Below are 20,092 nucleotides of genomic sequence, written 5' to 3' on the forward strand. Positions count from 1 at the left end.
TACTTTTTACTAGTTTAAGTGGTGTTAGTTGATGCTTAAATGACAAGCAATATATTCTTCCTGTCAGGATGAAGTAGCGCAATGCATTTTTCATATGCAAACTCCAGAATATAATTGTGTGTTTGTAAAAGTAATTTTATCACCAAAAATTAAATGACAGTCTCATCACTTTATAAAAATTCTGCTTATACAAGCATATTTGATTATGCAAAAGTTAATCTGTCCTGCAAAAACCTATGCTTCAGTCAATGAATATCAGCCTGGCAAGCAGTTACTTGCTGGCTTTTTTTTCAGCTGTTCTGCATAGAAATTGGATTGTAAGCAGTGTAATAATAAGGTGTTTTTTGAATTACTTGTCTTCTGTTTTGTCCTTGTAGATGACAGTTTGATTTACATGGATCCTCATTACTGCCAATCTTTTGTAGATGTCAGCATAAAGGATTTCCCTCTTGAGGTAGTATGGATATAGACCTGGCGCTGTTTTCTTCCCATATGAATCAAACACTAATTATTTAGAGATGTTCTAGCTAGCTGCATCTTTATGGGTTTACAGTTACATGTTATTTATCAAAGTTCTGCCCTTCTTTATAGGCCTATAATCAACAAAAATGACCAGAAGTTAAAAACTCAATATGGGGTTTTAATTTTTACTTCATTAATCTTCATCTGTTTCTTTTTAATGATCAGAAGACCTCGAAAATAGATGATCACTTCCTTTAAGTAATTTTCCATCAAAGAAAATGGACAATATTTGGAGTATTTAAACCTGAATTATTTGGATTTGGTTTTGTTAGTTTGTCTTTTTAGTCTATTTTATTTTATTTTATTTTAAATTCAAGTTGCAGTCAACACCATGGAGAGAATTACTGTAGTATTCAATAGTAGGAGCCTGTTGTCAGTTTGGAACTGGAGTTCCTATAGGTTTGCCTGCTGCTTCTTTATCCAGGAATTCATAATATTTCTATACTGGAGTAGGTGGTTGTCATTTTAAATGTAACTTTTGCTCCTAACAAATTTGCAGGTCACTTTTTTTAGCTTCATACAAGTGGAAATATTTGAGGCTTATCACTGAGGTTTGTGGTTGACTAGATGAATTTTACTCAAGTCTTTAAGTCTTTTGAACTGTTTCTTTTAACGAGTTTTATTATTATTTTTAATCAAGCTATCTTTATGGAATAGTAGTTTCCAAGAAGCTGACAGGTCTGAAAGTGTAGGTGCTGTGTTCACTCGTTCTCCCCCCCCCCCGACCCCTTTCTAGGCCACGACTTTCTGGGTGCATCTAGATGTAGTGAATGTATCTTGTCAGGCTGTGCCTAGGTCTTACAAATCATGTTTGTTGTTTGTTTGTTTGTTTGTTTTACAATAGTGTTCTCCCTTTTCTTTAACCTCTTGCCAAATAACTTGCATTGAAAATAGATAGAGCTAAAGGAGGTTATTAAAGAACTCAACTTCCAAGTACCATGGGAAAACATTACCAGTTGCAGAAGTAAGTGTTCAATAGCCACAGTACTCACAGTGGAAGTACTCGGTGCCATCCATACAAACTCTCCTTCTTGATCTTGTGTCCAAGTTCCACATGAACTTCCAGCCTCCTCAGAGCAACTCCTCATTCAGTGTAGAAACACTCTCTGGGTGCATCCACTGCTTAGGACAGCATCAACTGCTCTTGAGTTGGTTATTAGTAGTGGTTCCTCATGCCACTGTGTTCTGTGAAGTTAAGTACTCCTAAATGTGGAAACACAGCTTCAGAAACAACATATTGCATTTAAATAAGGAAGAGGAATATGTATTTATCTCCACCACCTCTAAAATACTAGCTACTGAATGGAGAATTCTTAAAGGTTTGCAGTAAAGTCCTGTAAACAGTGGAAGTGAGTCATACGCAACTCAAACTCACACCTGAGGAATTGAGTAGGTGATCTTAAATTGGCTGTTTACACTTAGAATGTAAGTCAGATGATGTGTAATGAAGTTATATATCTTCACGGCTTCTGTTCTGTATAGCAGCCAAGAGTTAACTTAAACTGAGAACAGTGGAGTGAACTGCAAGGATCCTCTCTATTGTTACCATGAAAAGAAAGATCTGTTAACATACGTTGAAGTTGATCACAATACCTTAATCAAAATACCATCAAATAGTATTTAGGAAAAGTACTTATATACATCAAAGGACTTACACAGGGCTAATGTCAAATCCTAGGGCCGACCTAAAGCAAACACTATGTATTTTTCAGCATTTATGCTTAACGAGATGCTTTAATTAGCATGACATATAATATACAAGTGTAAGATTCTCTAGCAAATTAGAAGGTTCTGAATTAAAAAAAGGAACATAGCAGCAAAATGTATCAGAAAATATCCTATACAGAAACTGTCATTATTTCTAGAGATGCCTTTAGATTTACCCCGTTGAGATATTTGGATGAAGAGTTGGTGAGTCCCAGCTCTACCTATTTGTACTGTGGCAGCAACCAGAGATTATAGCCAAGATCCTTGCCCCTTTATGCTAATAACTGTAGTAAAATACAGTGCCTTCTCTGAAGATTTTACAGTTTAATTGGGTAAGCCAGACAAAAGATGGGAAGAGCACAAAGAAGCAGAGCTGAAGTGACTTCCTTAAGGTCACACCACAGCTCAGTGGCCAAGCTACAAAAAATACGCATCTTTTTGGTTTCTGTTCCCATGACTAATTCTCCAGATTGTGCTGCAGACTGGCATTAATATGGATTTCCAAATAATAATAAGGTTTTAAAATGTATTTTGAAGGTACGCGAGCTACCAGCTTGGCTTGATCATATCCTAGTGCTTTTCTGCAGACGGAAAATATATTGCAATTTAATGCTTAGTGCATTTAATAGTATTATATCTTTGTCCAGAAATGTCAAAAGTAAACCGAAATTGCTTTCTTAGTGTGGATAGTTGCTTGTTAGATTTATCTGTAGGGAGTATTTTCAAAATTGACAAATTGTCCAGAATAAGTTGGAAATCAATCCGCTCTGTATTGGCGTCCAGAATCCATTTGTTTGGAGGAGTGGGGGGAAAAAAAAAAGCCTACCCAGTTCTCTTTGTTGTGCAGTGATTTGTGTAGCATTGAGACTACTGCCTTGAACAGTACAGCACAACTGTAGTTACAGTGTTGTTGCTGAAATGTGATGTGTAAGGCAGGGTTCGATTTATGTATTTTACTTGGGAATTAATATCCAAAATACAATTTCCGCATATAAAATTTGAACAGAATTAGGAGGAAAAACAGTGACTAAAATCAATCTTGTAGAAATAGTACTTCTCATCTTTGCTTATATTTTTTAGCAGAGGTTTAATAGAAATACCTCTCAGGTTTGTAATCACAAGTAAAGAACAATATACTTCAATATGTAAATCTATTACACTGACAGATATACTTGAATTAGGTAACTAGCACTGTCATCTTCTGTAGATTGACTTTTCTGACTGGCAAAAAAAAAAGATTAAAAAAAAAAGATAAAATGGGTTTCTAGTGTAGACTGCTTGATGTTAGCTGTCAGGACTTGCTGTTGCTGTAGTCAAATTAGATTGTAACAGTTGTTAGTTATCCTTTGTAGAGGAAACACCGTGGCGTTGGTAAGAAATCTCCTGGGTTGCTCTGCACTGGCGTTACTGTTGTGTTGGTAAGCTGTCCTGGTCCTGTGCTGACCAGCGCCGTGCTGGAAGACCTGTGAGCTGTGCACAGCTTACATGTAAATGTGAAAAGAAATAGCACAGACTATTCACTGGAGAGTATTGATCACTGGGGGAAGTTCATGAAAAACAAAATCCGCGTTTTAGTACAGGGGTATCTCCGTTGCAGCGTGGTGCGGCCGTGGTGTGTGAACGTTTGTTACTGAGCAGCTGTAGCAGGATTGCTAGTGATTTACTAGAGGCAGGATGACTGGGTAGTCCTGCACGTTAGAAGCAGAATGAAGAGGACTGCCTTTGAGAGACAGTCGTGGTGACCAAATAATTTCAGTTATAAGACAATGAGCTTCACCAAAACTACAGTTCCTGCAATAAACAAACACATCATCAGGGTAGATAGCATATACTTATCTTTTCTCTCATAAACCGTGAACAAGGAGTGTGGGGAAGGGTTTAGTATATTTGTTTTTTCTTATAGCATGGCTGCTGATAGTGTCAGTTCACAGCACTGTCAGAGCATCATCTGTCATGAAAAGAGATTTCACATTAGGGAAAAAAACATTTATAAAGCAGGGCATGTTGTTTGTTTTTTTCCGACTTGTGGATTATTGTAATAGGATTTTGCTTTTATGGGTTTTGTGGGTTTTTAAACCAATTCCGTTTACTAAAGGAAAATGCATGAGGTTGGTTTATTCCATTATGTCTCTTTTATAGAGGCTGGGGGAGGGAAAGGGGCAATGGGCGGTGGTAGTGAAGCAGTAATTGTAAGGTAGTGCAAAAGCTGTTACAAATTCAATTTGCAGAAGAGCATTCACCTCCTCTGCCTTGGGAATATTCATAAAGTACTGCTTGGAGCGGCAGACCTCTGACAGATTTCAAACTAACATGGTGTTGTGTGCAAGTTTGGTGAATCCAGCGTAAACAGCGGGAGGTTTTGTACACGTGGGGAAGAGTGGAATTACTCGAATGTTTGGGGGGGGGTGTGTGGAAGAAGTGACTTCTAAAGTATGTGCTGGGTTTTAATTCAAGTGATAGAGGGGATTGTGTGTTAAAGCTGTTGGTGGGAAAAAAAGTAAATGCATTGGTCTATAGCATTCTCAACCTTAACCATGTCTTTCATGTTTTTTAATCTTGAAACTTGCAGTCATTCCACTGTCCTTCTCCCAAGAAGATGTCATTCAAAAAAATGGATCCGAGCTGCACAATAGGATTTTATTGTAGAACTGTGCAGGACTTTGAGAAGGCTTCTGAAGAAATAACGAAGGTAGGTGTCGAAGTTACCAAATTGATTCCTCAGCCAGACCGGTGTGTACGGACTGTGTATGGATAAGGGGAGAGAATCAGCTTCACTCTTCTGAGTAGGCATCATTCTTTTATTGATATTTATTGCTGCTTTTATAATCATGAGCAATCTAGGCCGTTTTTCATGTCATCCGATTTACCAGTATGTAAGTGCCTGGCGAGAGCTCGGGGGTGCCTGGCGAGAGCCCGGGGAGCGCTTGGGGGTGCCCGGGGAGAGCCCGGGCTGCCTGAGGAGATCCGGCCTGCGGCGGCGGCGGCCGAGGGACTGGCGGCAGGGCACGGGCGGGCCCACCAGGTGGCGCTGTTGCGATGGGCAGCGCTCCGCAGCCGCCCCGCCGCGCCCCGGGCCCGGCGCCGCCCGCGGGTCTGTCAGGGCCGGCGGGCGGGGAGCGGGGCGGGCGGCCGAGCCGGCTGTCGTTCTCCTCCGCCCGAGTGCGCGGTCTGAGGGCACTGGAGTGTGTTACCAGATCATAAACACAGCTCCAATGTTCTCAAGTCTGCGGAGCAGGTATCGCCCAGCAAATCCGTCCGATCGTGTCCTTCCACTGGGAAAACAGGGGTATAGGTTCGTTCAGGTCCAAATGCAACTGACTTCTTTTTCCTTGATTACTACAGTCTGTGATGTATGAAATACAGCGTTATTAATACGTTGTGTTAGCTGTGGTAGCAAATAACTGCGTTCTGTGATTTTAAAAAATAGTCAGTGGAAGGATGCAGTGGCAGCAGCAGATGGTCACAGTATTAATATTCTAACCACAGCGGTTATCACAACAGCGCAAAGGATTAATGTTTGTACAGCATTTTGAATGTCCTGTTAAGTGATATTAGTATTACAGCCAAAAAAGCATTTCTAAACTTAATACTATATATAATCTTTAGTAGATACTGATTGATGCTGAAGCTGTTTCTTTGATTCTTACACAGAGAGGAGGAAAATAAATTTAAAGAAGTAGAAGTTCCTAAGCAGCGGACATATGGAAAGTTTAAATAGTGAAGTTTCTGTTCTTCCATGTTTTCCTGTTCTATCATGTGTAAGAAAGAATGTAATAACATGGTAAAAAAAAATCGAATTACAAAATTGGTTGCATTGGAAGTTCTCTTTCTCTTTTTTCCTTCTTTCTCTTCTTTCAAGTTTGGGATTAAGTAAATTTCTTTTTCTGAACATATGTTGTGAGAATACTCACGGCTGATCTAAGCCTTGGAGCTGTTATCCTGGTATTTTAGGTAGAAGTTCTTTAATATTAGTGACATTATTTTATATAAATATATTTCAGGCACAGTAAGTTTGAAAATAGAGGAAAATTTGGATACAAATACAATGTGAGAAACATTCTATGATCTTTCAGTCCTTCCTTCTCATCCTTTGTTTTTTCCTGCTCTTCCATTATTTTTCCCTTTGCTTGCACTTTGAGTGCAGTAACTCTTGAACTATAAGCACAGCATACTCCCAGTGTGCCCGATGTAGGCTAGACTAAAAAATTCAGGTTCTTGCTGCTTTTGTGGGCAGTAAGAGGTGGGAGAAAAGATTTAGCTTTTACTACGTGAGGATAAACCTTATGAGCCATATATTCAGTGATAAGAGAAATTAGGGCATTGAAATCAAGGGCCCAACTGGAGTGATTGGTGAAACTCCATCCAGATCACATCCAAGTTACCCTTTGTTTCTGTACTTGCTAGTTAGGCAGCTGTTGTTAAGTAGTTTAATAATACCTGGAATTAAATAGCTGATAGATTCAGGAGACCTGGAAACACATCCAGACTTGAGAAGGATGGATTTCCTGACTGGCTGTAGTCTTACTTCTGCCTTGCGGTTCCAGCACAAACACTGAGCAGGCACTGCAGTTTCTGTCTGGCTTCTCAACACCACGTGGCAGATCCAAGAGGGCAGCAAGAAGCTCTGGCCTCCGCACAGCACCTGGGACGGCTCTGCCTTTTCCTGGCCACAGCCTCTGCTGCTACTTTACATCGTTACTTAACTGGTACCAGGCTTGTCTTTCTGCTAATGCAGTGAGTTGTTTCCCTGTCAAAACCCATGACAGCAAATAAATAATCCACTTGGGCCACAACTGCATTTGCCTGTTTGTAGCCCAGGTTCTTAGCAGAAATGAAAAGTCCTCTAAAGAACTGGACTGATTGAATGTTGAACTTGGATGCAGTTCAGCACAAACAATTAATTGTTGCAGTGACAACAGTTGCAGTCTAACACTGAAATACTGAGAAATATTGATGTTTGTCAATGAACTTCTCTGTGGAAATCATCACAGTGGTATCTAAAGAACTTGCAAGTTCTTTAGAGTTCCAAATTATCTGTGATCGCCGAGTGAGATGTAGCTTGACAATAACTGCAGTAATCTTAACGAAGTTCCACTCGACTCTTGTTTAGGCCTTTGCCTGTCTGTCTAGTTTACGTTCTGTATTTAGCATTTCATCACCTCCCTTAGTACATAGAGAGCGGTGTTACACGTACCTGTAGAGAAGGAGGTTTCAGGGAAGCTTGAACACAGGCAACGGCAGTGGAACTGCAGGTGTATTTCTGTCCTGATTTGGAGGGACCATCTTGAAAGGAGCGATGGTTGTTTGGTCACCATGCATTCCCTGAAGTGCAGTATTCGGATGAGTTTTCTGTTGCGAACTTGCAATTAGGAGCTGGCCTAAGTCCCCCCATCCACTTCACAGGCCAGCAGACAGCCTTCATGTGGCTATCAACTTCCGTTCCTACTCAGCCAGCTTGTATTCAGCCCCTAGAGATGAAAGGGTTTGCATCCAATTATCTAGTCTTCGCAGAAAACAAAGCATTTGTACATCTTACAAACTTTTTTTCTTTCTAATGTTCATCTGTTACTCTTCTTTTGCTTATGGCTGTGTGTGTCTCTCCTGTATCTCCTTGCTCTTTTTACCCAGGTTTCACATTAGAGGAGCCAAATGCAATTAAAATAGACAAGAATAAAGTGGAAAATGTCAGACCACAGTAAAAATCAACGATTTTACTCTGAGTGTGATTTTTTTTGTTTATTTTTTTTAAACTCCCCCCTCAGTCCCAACTGTCTTTTTAAAAATAGTTCTTACTGTTTAAAGGTCTATTTAGGTTTTTTTACTGTTTTAGATTAATTGTTCTCATGCAATTATGTTTAGTGATTTTAGTTCCACACAGTGTATACCTCTAGGCTAATGTAGTTCTGCATGTTACTGCATCACTGTGCTGTTTTTCCAAAGCAGGTAAGAAATTAAAACCAACCAAATAAAAAATTAAAAAAAAAAAATCAGTGAACAATTAAGTGTCCAAAACAGCCTGAAAGGCTGAAATGTCTTTCAGTATTTGGCAGATTTTTATCTGCTATTAAAGGTATTTTGCTGATCTGTGTTAGTATTTATCATTCCCCACCACCCGCTTTCTACATGCTCAGTTTTCTTATTTATAAATGTAGATTTTTGGCACCCTAGTTACCCCAGCCTATTACTGTTGTCAATCTGCTTTTAGCCATGTGCTCTGATGGGCTTATTTACATAGGTGTATGTGTGTTAAACTTTTCATAAAAACATTGATTATTGTACATGCTGATTCTACAATAAAAATACCTCCACGAGATGCTTAGTTGCTGCAGAATTCATACCTGGGCTTGAGGAGAGCGTTACGGCCATTAACTGTTTTGTAGAGTTTTTTTCTCTTCCTGCAAGAGCTCCAGCTGCGCTGAAACAAACAGCACGTAGAGGTGATCTGTGTGGAACAAGATGCAGGATTAGGCATAAAATCAGCAGCCACCTGAAGAAGAAATGGAAGTAAATGTTTGTTTAATGGGAGGAGGGGATGTTTAGATTGTGCAATGCTTTTGTTTTAATATGATGATAATAATAACTGCATTTTTTACTTTGCAGTCATCATCAGATAAGTATCACTACTTACTGTCTTTCTTCATTTCCAAGTAACGTTTTATCTGGTATGTGTTTTACATTGTAGATGCTGAAATCTTCATCTAAGGAGAAATACCCCTTGTTTACTTTTGTAAAGGGTCATTCTAAAGACTATGACTTTGCTTCCAGTCCAGTCCATGAAGAAAATGACCTTTTCTCTGAGGATGAAAAGAAAAGATTAAAAAGATTTAGTGCAGAGGAGTTTGTCTTGCTTTAAGGACGTTTTAGATAAGATTATTGGCAGCTGTCCAGGAGAACACTTGCCTTTTAAAAAATAAAAAATAAAAAATGTATGTGTCCTCCTCCTCCAAAAGGCAAGCTTGTGCTGAAATTGGTCTATTTTCATAAAGATGATAATGTTTTGTATGTTAATAGTCTTTAAAATGTCATTTATAAATGTACTTACTAATTATTTTTGTTCACTACTAGTTGGATGAGTTTAATGTCACGTTGTGCTAGTGAAGGTAGAAGGCATTGTTTAGAGCCAGGTAGGCTGAAACGTGCCTACGTCCTGGTCTTGCCCTCTTCAAAAGCTTGCCCAGCCCCTAAAGCCTCACGTGTGACCCTAATGTCGTGTCAGTCCAGGACAAATCCTGAGCAGAGGCTGCCTCTGGGTTTTATGTCATGGATGCACATCCATAGGTTTTGAGACCGTGTTATTTCTGTTTGTAATTAAAGTCTGAGTTCTGTATTCATGTGGTAAGGGTAGAACTCGAATCTGTCTTGCTACGTAAGCCCAACTACTAGTTAATGCTGTAATCGTGACACACATCCTGAGCAGCACAGTGTAAGAAAGGTAAGTTTGATATATCAGTAGTAATTGTCAGTTGCAATACTGATATAATTATATAGGCTGAATTGTGAGTTAAGATACTATTTAGCAGTATGATTTTATAATGGTTTCTCATTAAGCTTGCTTTGGAGCCTTAATATGAGGAGTGAAGATAAAGTATTACCTTTCCCCACAATTTTTAAAGGTTATACTATTAATATTAACTGCAACCAATCAAAGCAGCTAAAGACAATTATTAGAAGAGAGCGGTGTTTGTTTCCTGTTTCAACTACGATAATGTTGAGGCTTCTCTCCTATTAGTGCAGCTTTTAAATCAAAGCCAATGGGGGAGTGGATGTGGAAAATTCTGGGCTGTGATTTTTTTTGTTGTTGTTTTTTGGATACATGTTATTACTGTACAAATGATTACTTGATGGTGGGTGTTCTCAGATCGCAGACAAATGTACATAAATAGTTTCATGTTTTAACAAAGTAAATGCAATATTTAAGTATTAACACTGCTTGGAAAATAAAAAAGGTGTGAAAACATTCAATGCATGTGCCTTTTATATTAATATTAGATCCTCTAATCCTGCATCTAAAACAATATTGTGAGGTGTGAATACTGTTTATTTGCAATAAAGGCAAATTTTATTATTGTGTTGTAAACCAAATGTTAACCTATTCTAAGTGCCGTTCAGGCACAGAAGGCACAAATGCTGCCGATCCAAATAATAAGCGTCGTGTGTATTCATTAAAGCACCTTTTTTCCTTTTATGAGAAAGAAGTGACTAATAGGTTGATTTCAGGCAGAACTAGATCCAGCGTGTGTATGTGTCAGGGCCGGAGTGTGTGCTTGCACGTGTTAATTGAGTTAATATTCCAAAAAGCCAGAATGAGATTGTCTTCACTTGTTTTCAGGGGAAAAAAAAAACCCACACATCATTTGTCTAAATTAGTAACCTCTGCACTGTTGAATCTTACCAAGAATTGGCATAATACTACTTTTAGATGTTGCATGTATGTGAGGATGTTTGGCTTGATCTTACTTAATACTTTTCATTAATAGCCCAGAAGAGGGAGTAAACAACGTATTTATGGAATTTAGATGTCAAAATGAGGAGAATTGTGAATGTCAGAGCTACAAAATAGAAGATTCCTGTTTAGTGAAGCACAAGTTAATGTAGCCTTAGCAAAAATTATGCAAAACCGTTGAGTGGTTCCTTTGGGTAACAGTGGACAGGAAATTAGACATGAAGTTGTACTTTGCTTTCACATTTAAAAAAAAACCAAATGCAATCCTATGCTGCATCATTAAAAGCTTCTGTCACAGAGCAGGGGGATCTAATCAGTAGAATCTGGTTTCGCTGATGCTCTCCTTTCTGCTTACCTTGCCATGAGGAAGGCATTAACTAATTGAAGTGCACAGAAGAACAGGAAAAATGATCAGCAGCCTGCAGGGATGAGAGGAGTTGGAGGGAATGGTAAGAGAACAGGCGTCTTTGGGAAAGGGGAAGATGCTCAAGGAAAAGCTTCCTGCAGGAGAATGCAAGGCTGAGTAATATTCGCACCCAGAAGCATTGCAAGTCTTGCCGTGTAAGGCTGTTAAAAACCAGACTGGCCCAAAGGCTAACAAATGCACGGTAAAGAACAATCTGCATTCAGCAGATTAGTTGAATCAATAATGTCTTTGCAGTTTACAGCTTCTGTTGTTGTAGTAATAATAATAAAATGTAATAAGCTTCCGAGGCTTTCACGCAAAGGAGTCTGCAGTATCTGTGATGAAGCTGAAAGTGGCACTGAGTTACGTGAAACTCAGAAAAACAGATAGCTGTACAGTGGAATTCTTGCCCGATTATGTGGTATTTTTATTTTTCTAAATGAAAGTTACTGTACACCGTTGATATATGTCTGAAGTCATATAGAGAAAAACCCACAGCTCTTTTGAAAGACTTTATCCATCCTACCCTGCTGCAGACTTCAGCCTTCATATCGTTACTGGGAACAAGCCTGGTGATCGGGACGACGTCAAAGGAACAACGCTTCCCACACTGCTCACCAAGTACGCTTACATTTTGAAACGGGCAGGCTGAAAGCAGAAGGATGTTTCTGGAAATACGCAGGAATAAAAATGGTAATGACACTACCTGGTGATCACATTTTGTCATCAGACTAAAACAAAACTGCTCAGGCCTGATAATTGTGCACGTTTTCCACGTCCAGGCCTTTGTATCTGCTGCACGCTTACAAGTAGGTCATGGGCAGTCGAGGTAGCTCTATCTGAGATGGGAACTAAGGGATGAATTTTCTTTCTTCCTGAACTCCACTGGCTGAAGTTCAGGTACCTTAAAAAAATCCCATCTGCACATACCCAGCTAAGCTAGCTGTGTCCCCAGAAAGGAGCTGCTATTCAAAAGACCTTTGGTTTGGTATTCTTGTAATGGAAATGGTCAAATGGAAATAAAAGAGCTATCGTACCCAAGAGTTAAAAAGAAATGCCGTTCTGCCATCCCAACAGCAAACTTCTCTGGAAGGGCGAAAGAGTTTCGTTTGTCTCGGTCTTTTGTAACTTGTTGATAAAGAAACATAATGGTTGAAATACTTTCGCTGAGTTTGTTTAAACATTGGATTTTTTTTTTTTTCCCCTTTTTGACTATGGGCAAGAAAGGCTTCAGTGCTAGAAGAGCAGCTGGTTTTTGGTCCTTTAATCTGTTAGCAAATACTTTAGTTTACCACAGTGGTGTTTTATTTGAAGCCTGCTACAAAGAGTTGTTAAAAACTAATGGCTATTTTCAGATTTTTTTTCATGTTTCCTGTACAAGGCTTAAGCATAGACAAGCCCATACGTTGCCCTGGTGCACTCGTGTACAGTGGTGACACAAGTTAAATTACCAAGTTACTAGAAATTAATGTTTTTCAGTAACTACAGGGGACTTTAATTGGAAACTATGTTAATCGCATAGTAATTCTCTTTACCTTGTCTGCATTATCTCCTGAAAACCGTGCAATTAATTTGTGTCATCACTGTTGCTGCTGCTGCCTTCAAACACAAACCAAATGAGCATTAGTTACTCACACACCCAGCAGTGGCCTATTTTCTTAAAGGACTTCCACAAATCACTGGCTGATTACTCGCTTGCCTGATGGAACCAGACTGCACGTACCACAGAAGGTGGCAAATAGTAGCTCTTTTCAAAGTCTGAGCTTTTAATCACCTAATACCCTTTTCTTTTTTTCTTTTCTGCCATTTCCTTTTTCCTTAAAAGGAACATTTCTTTGCGTGTTTGTAACATCTGATATTAGCTTGACACAACCTCAGGACCCTGATTAGCTGGGGCTCTGCCTTCCCCTTCTAGCAAAGATACTGGCCTCATTTTTTAAGCTTAATGTCAGACCTCAGGGTCCTCTTTGTCTTGCTTCTACCTGACCAGTGACCAAAGCCCCATCACACTCAGAACGGATGGCGAAGGTGTTGGCGTTTGTCCCTCCCCCAGCAGCGCTGTAGCTGGGACTGGGAGCTCGGGTAGCCTTTGTGGTGTAGGGTCAAGGACCTCTCCATGTGAGCTGGCTGTGCAGTTCCTCCACAGGAAAAACCCACCAGCCACCACGTCCCTTTCCCGTTGGCTCTGTGGCCACTGGCGTCTCAAGCCAAATGCACGACCTTTAGAAACGCCTTTGGCCAGCACCCGCCTTCCCTGCAGGCAATCACGAAAGGCAGCAGCTGATTTCTGACAACTTTCCAACCCAAAGTCTTAGACTGGGCTGGAGACTCGTGGAGAAACCCAGTGCACTGCTTTAACTCCGTGGGGAACAAGCCAGCAGACCCTCAGGGATGGCTCTTGGGAAAGATGAGGCTGGTTTTGCCCCATAAGGACTCATGAAATGGAAATTTCTAAAGTGGCCATTTAGGAGAGGGGGTTATTTACTAATGGTAGAGATAACTGACCTCAGGGAGAAACAGAGCCTGGAGAACTGCAGACCAACTTCCAGAAGGCCTAGCAATGGAAAGATACTTGAGGCCCTTACTAAGTTAGTGCCCGTCTGTGGCTACCAGTAGAATTACTTGTTTGTGATGCCTTTCTTGAAATACTTGTTTTCCCTCTTGCCAGTCTCCTGTGCTTCAGCAGAGCTGTAAAACCGAGGCCGCCCTAATTTGTTACTGAAGGTCTCCAAGCAGCTCCGCTCCTGTGAGAACAGCTAGGTGGGAGTCCCCCAAGCACGTCTCCCTTGGCGGTTATATTTTTCCCACAGTATTAATGAGACACCCCTAAACGACAAGAACATGAGCAGGTAACTGTAAGAACTACGTAAAGGCAGCTGCTCTATTTCCTTACAGGTGTGGTGGCAACTGGTGTTGAGGTGACACCATGCATCCCCTCGCCTGATTTTCAAAGCCAACACTGGCTTCATGTTCTGAACAAACCCCGCTCTTCCCTGGTTTCTGTACAAGGCAAGACCGTGTGAGTCCAGGTCTGTTCGTGGTGAGTTGACTAGCTCCCAGAGGAGCCTATGTGACCTTGCACTTTTAAAACAATGTGGTAAATGCACCTGATGATTGACATTTAGCAGGGTGACATGCTCCTTAGTTAAAGCAGTAACAGCAAAGAAGTGGTTGCTCTATGTACGTTAACTGGCACTTAAGCATCAGGTTCATTTATCTGCAATCGGCATGAAAATGCAGTTGGAAAACAGGGAGTGTGGATGTGAAAGAAGGAATCGCCCTCCTCCCCTGAGCACTGCCTGGCTCTGCAGTGGCCATGGGCAGAGTCTGCCACTGCCCGGCTGTGCTAGAGAGGCGACCACAGGACCCAGTCTTGGTTTTTGCCCTTGCCCTTGGCTTACAAATTTTTTACTGTCAGGAAAGTCTTTTGTGGGTGGTTTTTTTTTTTAACTTACCCTCCAAAGCCAGAAGCGTTGGTAATGTGAAGCAGGCGAGCAGTTCAGTTATGCACAATGCAGCCAGAAGGACACAACAGGGTATTTGGGGAGGCAGGGAAAGGATGTCCTGTTTGCCATTAATTACAGTAAGAAAATGGACTCACTCCGGAGACCTGATTTATTTCCAGAGTTATTGACAATCTCTTAACTGGAATGATGGAATGAAAAGCAACCATCAGTGAGTTATGAAAGGTCAGTAATGCCACAAACGAATACAAACAGCATATTTGAAATCCAGTCCACCCTGTGTTCTGTTTATGCAACAATTTCATCTAAGGTGATGTGGCTTTTCGGGGAGGCTGGAGCACCAGCTCTTGTGCTACCAGGAGCCTCCAAGAGGGCAGAATACGCCAGGTTACTTCACAGTCCTTTACCACCCTGTAGTTGATTATTATAGGAGTATGGATGCATTCCTTCTTCCCAGTGCGTGGAGCACATTTCCCTAGCCCTGCGCGGAAGGCTGTGGAGCACAGTCAGGTACAACACACAGCAGTATTTCAGCCTAATGCTCCTTATGCGATCCCTACGGCTGGAGCCTCTGTTAGCCTATAGCTGCTTTCTGGCAGCACAAAGGTGTTACAGCCTCCCACCGTCTCGGTTAGGCCATGCCAACGTTATGCAAAGGGGTCTTAAAATGCTGGTAACTTATTTGCATTGCCCAAAAGATATAAAGAGGCGTTCGAGGGAGTCAGGATTGAGCCCTGAGTAATCATCGTTTGATCCTATGATTGGGTATCTTCCTGAGATGGTTTCTGTTGCCTAATTGGATGAACTGAGCTTTATAAACAGTTCCCTTCCCTGTTTGTAAGCAGTTCACGGGCAGCTGTAATCGTTTGAATCCACGGTGTGAATAGTAAGAAGAGCTTTACTTAATGACTGCAGAAGCCCTTCTCGTGTGAGAGCTCTCTGGTATTTATTCACACCAGAATTCACGATGCTTTTGTTTTCTATGAACGCTCCTGCAAATAAAAACTTGCTCACTCTAATGTTTATGAATAAATGTGGTCGTAAATGCCATCAAAGCAAATCAGCAGGGTTTTATTTATGCAAGAAGATGCGCAAATAAATGTTTGCTGTTTTCGCCTAGCTCTAGTGGGTATGTAGGCATGTGTTAAAACCAAGGTTTTGTGGGCTCTCCGCTCAGCATTCACACTTTATTCTTATTTTCCAGCCCCTCCTTTCCCACACTCTGATCCTGCCAGTGAATCCCTGTGCCCCAAGGGAATGTTATTAAAGTCAATGTTTGAGGTATTTATCCACATCCAGCAGCTAGCTGGGTCAGTGGATAAGGTCATGCAGGGCAGTGGGATCACTTGTAGGATGCCCAGGACTGGGGCCCTGTACTTCTGTGGACAAGAGGCAAGGGGGATTCTAATTGTAGCCCCGTGCTGTTTTCTGCATGGCACCCAGCAGATACCCACAACTGCTTTATTGCCATGTGCTGACTGGTGGAGCAAGGTGACGTGGGTTTTGTCTTACACAGAAGAAGTGTGGGAGGTTATTGCCATCCTGTCTCAATCAGTGCCCTAATTAAATATAGGCGAGGATTTTCTTTTTAAAATGTCAATGTCAAGCCTTGTTAAAGAAAATTAAAATGCACTGAAATTAATGTGGTAGGAACTGTGGAGGTGCTTAAGCTAGAGTATCTATATTTATTAGAAAGGGAACTAAAAGAGGAAGTATTTTCTGATCAGAATTCAATCCTTAAACTGGGCCATCTGCAAGTTACTTAGAGAATATAAGGATGTTATGCAAGTTTACAAATTTCCCTTCAAAATCTGCAGTTAGGGACTGGTTCCGGGGTGAATTCTATGTCCTAGCCTCTAAAAACTATAAAGGAATATAATCTGATACTCACCTCTTTCCAAGATTTATCTGTAAATCCCGCTTCTCTTAGCAAGATCATATGGGATTTTGTGCTGGCCATGCACAGGGGGTTGGACTTGAAGACTCAGGTCGTTCCCTTCCATTCCCTTGTTCCCTTGAGTTCAGCAGAGCACAATAGTACAGAATTTTAAAAATCTACATTCAGCAATATGATAATCCCCATTTACAAATAAGTGTGTAAAGGCATCTGACTACTTCAACCCACAGAGAGCCTGAATCAGAAGTATAAATCAGAACTTGCAACAGTCAAAACCAAAGTCCTAGATATGAATGCATTAGGATGGGGAGTTCAAACAGAAAAATGAATTTTTTCAAAGGCTTATAGAGAAGAGCTTCAGCTGATCACGGAGAGATGCTTCAGCTCTGAACCATGATCTCAACCTGACCAAGGTCAAGACTTCAGTTCAGACGTGTTTGTGCCTCCCCTGGAGCAGGTGAGAAGACGTACTGTTTTATGGCAGTGCGGAAACACAAAATACAGTATTTGTTAAATACAACAAGCTCATGTCTTTGCAAATATATGAAGTTCTTTGGCCTTCACAGTTCAACCAGTGGTTTGTTGTTTTCATGCTAATACAAATTCTTGTATTAATAGGAGCATGGCCTTGGGTTTCTCCATCCGTATGGGAAAAAGTTACTTGTCTGATGGTAAACAAAGAACAGAAGAATTGATTCACTGTCTTCACTTTTTAAAAGATGGTATGAAGCAATAGTGAAGCAATTTTAATTGTGACTGTGTAACACTTGCAATCAGTAAGATCATTTGTGTTCTGTTTTTAGGAATTGGGGTACTACAGAGTACATACAGCATTAGAAATGCAAAACATGACCGCATGTTCTCAGGATTTTGTCAGTGTTACATGAAAGAGCACTTGTGCTGGGATGCTCAACTCTGAGGGTATTCTCTGTTCAGTGTGTATTTACAGAGATGTATGAATATTTGATTAATGAGTCATGGTCTCTGGAGAAATTTAATAACTGTACTGCTGTACAAAGCCAGCTCCTTAACTGTTAACACAGCTGCCAATAGTGTCACTGACACTGAAGCCCTTTCTGCATCTAATATATTCTGTGGAGTAAATTCCTTCGTTACAAGAGAATCCATGGGACACATTATTCAGTTATCTGTTTTGAACTGTTGCAGGCTCAATTTACAGACCCTGATTTGTAAAGATTTTTCCAATGGAAACAAGCAGTGACACATGAGCCATAAAGCAGCAGTTTCATGAGGCTATGTTGTTACAAAAGTTAGTTGGAAGGTCAGTTCTAAAGAAGCGTTGCTTTAAAAATTCTTGTGTGATTGATAATAAAATAGGTGTTACTATTGCCCAAATTGCTATTTTCATCAAATATTTTTATAATATACTGTAACAGCATATTCAATGTGCAAGTGAAATAAAAACCGCCAAAGCTATTGGTTGTGCATGTGCCTTGTGTTTGTATAATCCAGTTTATAAAATGTAAAATGAACAATGGGTGAAAATATTGATGTATAGCAGACTGATCTGGCAAATTCTTACCGCCTTAAAAACTGTATTCAGTGGGACTACTCAAGCGAGGAAAGGTTCTTCAGGGGTATGTGATTTGCAGGATGGGGCAGAAGTTTTCTCCCCCCCCCCCATGATGCCAGACCAGAAGTGTTCTTCATTTTTGCTGAGCAGTTTCCCAAGAATAATTCACTGCTAATTTTATCATTTCTCCATTTTTATTCCTAATACCTGTGAAGAGATCAATTTTCACTTATGAAGTTAGGTGTATATTTTAGTGGTGTTACTCCAGTTCAACTGCTTTAAATAATAGGGGAAAAAATGTCAAAAAAAGATAAATTTAGTGCAGAGGCTTTCACGAGAAGCTTTAACTGCAGGTTAGAATTATACATGCTATGCAGAATTTCCTGCAACACTTCTCCTTTGGGCCACAATGCATTACAGCAGACGTATAATGAAGCTGCTATAAAATCCGTGGTAATTAAGGGGGATTTGACAGTAATTGCAACAGTGAATCAACTTAATTATTACCTGCTTCGAAGAGAGCTAACCTGATGTTATAATCTAACCTTTCCTACTTCTAAAATGAGAGATTAAACAAGTATATGTAGCATTTAAGAATTAAATCTGTTGAGATAGAATTATATTAATATACTTTTCATATACATTTTATATACGTGTGTGAGTATAGGTACAAAGCAGCTAAACGAACAGCACCATAAGCTGACAAACTGCAGATACACTGACTGTATGCATTCATAAAATAAACAGAACCTAGCCTGCATCTGAGGTGAGCCAGCTTCTCTGTTATTTGCTGGAAGCATGGGGACCTATAGAAAGACCGTTGCTATAAAATGCTACGACACACACGCGCCTAGTTCCTTGAACAGCCTTGTAAAGGGGATGTGATGAATGTATTGTCTTCCTGTGCTTAATTTTAAGCAAACTATTCTGAAATACATTTAAGGTAGGCTGTAAAGCTGCAAAAGTGAGAAGTTGCTTGAGGACTTCACAGCCCTGCTGCACACTGCCCTGGTGTGGCTACCACCACGACCCCTTAGCAATGAATGGGCAGTATTGGAGGTTCCAGTGTTACACAGCATAGAGGAGATTCTCTTTTGTCCAAAACTGGGTTGCTGTTTTTCAGTGGCACGTGACTTGCCCTTGAACTAAAAAGAAGCTTCTTCCAATGTCTTTGGAAAAGCAATTGGAAGACATTCTAAGAAGCTTCTTACAATGGGACCTGGGCTAGAGAGCTCCCTGGATTAGAGAGCAGCGATGTCCAAACCTCCAAGTGCTTTCTTACCCTGCCTTCAGACAGTCACCATAAACACCAGGGAGAAAGTAGCCTAACATAACATTGGTCTAATCGATTCCGGCACGATCAGTCCAGCTCTTTCACCTACTGCATCAGGTATACCGAACCCCATGCCACTCGCTCAGGGTCTACTGGCTGAGCCCATAAATACAAGCATCCCTTTTATTGGCAAAAGTTTTCTGAAACTCAAAAGTTTTCAGAGCTTTTGAGATGTGTTACCTGAGAGCAGGGGGTTGTCAGAGGGTCGCTGATCCAAACCCTTCTCAAAACTCTTTCCCAGTGTTGTACCTGACTGGTACATGCAGCGCCATGTCTGTGTCAGGTGCATTTCAGCAGTAGTATTCTGCAAGAGGTGCAATAATAAAGCACTAGCTTTGAAAAAAGAGAGAAGTGGGCATTATCATCATCACGAAAACTTGCCTCAGCAACTTTCACCTGAAGTTCATCTACAAAATTGACAAAATTAGCTTCAACTCTGCTCTGAGGAGGGGTTTGACCGTCCAAGAGAGGCACTGAGGGACTGACTTATGCATGCCCTTAAAATAAATTTGCCAATGTTTACTTCTTCTTGTTATGTTATGAAACAATAAATTAGAAAGACTTCTTGTTTGTTTTTTTCATGTTCTGGCCCATAACACGCTACTATTAATAACTAATTTTTATTACCATAGGCCTCAGTTTTCACGGAGTTATCAAGCTGACAATGTTGAATAGACAAATAGGTTAAAGGTGTCATCTGCCATGGATATGTAATTTAGCTGTATGGCAAGAACAAGGTCTGAAATTGCATTAAGCCAAAACCATCTCATCTTTAGGACACATACT

General features: G+C 40.5%; 1 protein-coding gene and 1 long non-coding RNA gene across 5 annotated transcripts in view; both read left to right on the forward strand.

Annotated features, from left to right (window-relative positions):
• ATG4C (autophagy related 4C cysteine peptidase) overlaps positions 1-10,536 on the forward strand; it is a 28,119-nt gene extending 17,583 nt beyond the window's left edge. For 2 of the 4 annotated variants that reach the window (XM_075508900.1, XM_075508899.1), the window contains exons 9-11: positions 378-454; positions 4,799-4,918; positions 8,912-10,532. In XM_075508900.1, the coding sequence (XP_075365015.1) occupies positions 378-454; positions 4,799-4,918; positions 8,912-9,082 (368 nt within the window). In that variant the 3' untranslated portion in view covers positions 9,083-10,532. Of the gene's footprint in view, positions 1-377; positions 455-4,798; positions 4,919-8,911 lie in introns of all 4 variants that reach the window. The other 2 variants (XM_075508903.1, XM_075508901.1) reach the window with 2 other exon arrangements.
• A 740-nt stretch (positions 10,537-11,276) lies between these two features.
• On the forward strand, positions 11,277-17,859 carry LOC142412933 (uncharacterized). The gene is made up of 4 exons (XR_012776643.1): positions 11,277-11,771; positions 13,974-14,118; positions 16,780-16,896; positions 17,058-17,859. It is a non-coding gene; the product is annotated as an uncharacterized LOC142412933 (long non-coding RNA).
• Positions 17,860-20,092: the final 2,233 nt, after the last annotated feature.

This window comes from Mycteria americana, chromosome 7, assembly GCF_035582795.1.
Source record: "Mycteria americana isolate JAX WOST 10 ecotype Jacksonville Zoo and Gardens chromosome 7, USCA_MyAme_1.0, whole genome shotgun sequence".
In the NCBI taxonomy this organism is placed as follows: Eukaryota; Metazoa; Chordata; class Aves; order Ciconiiformes; family Ciconiidae; genus Mycteria; species Mycteria americana.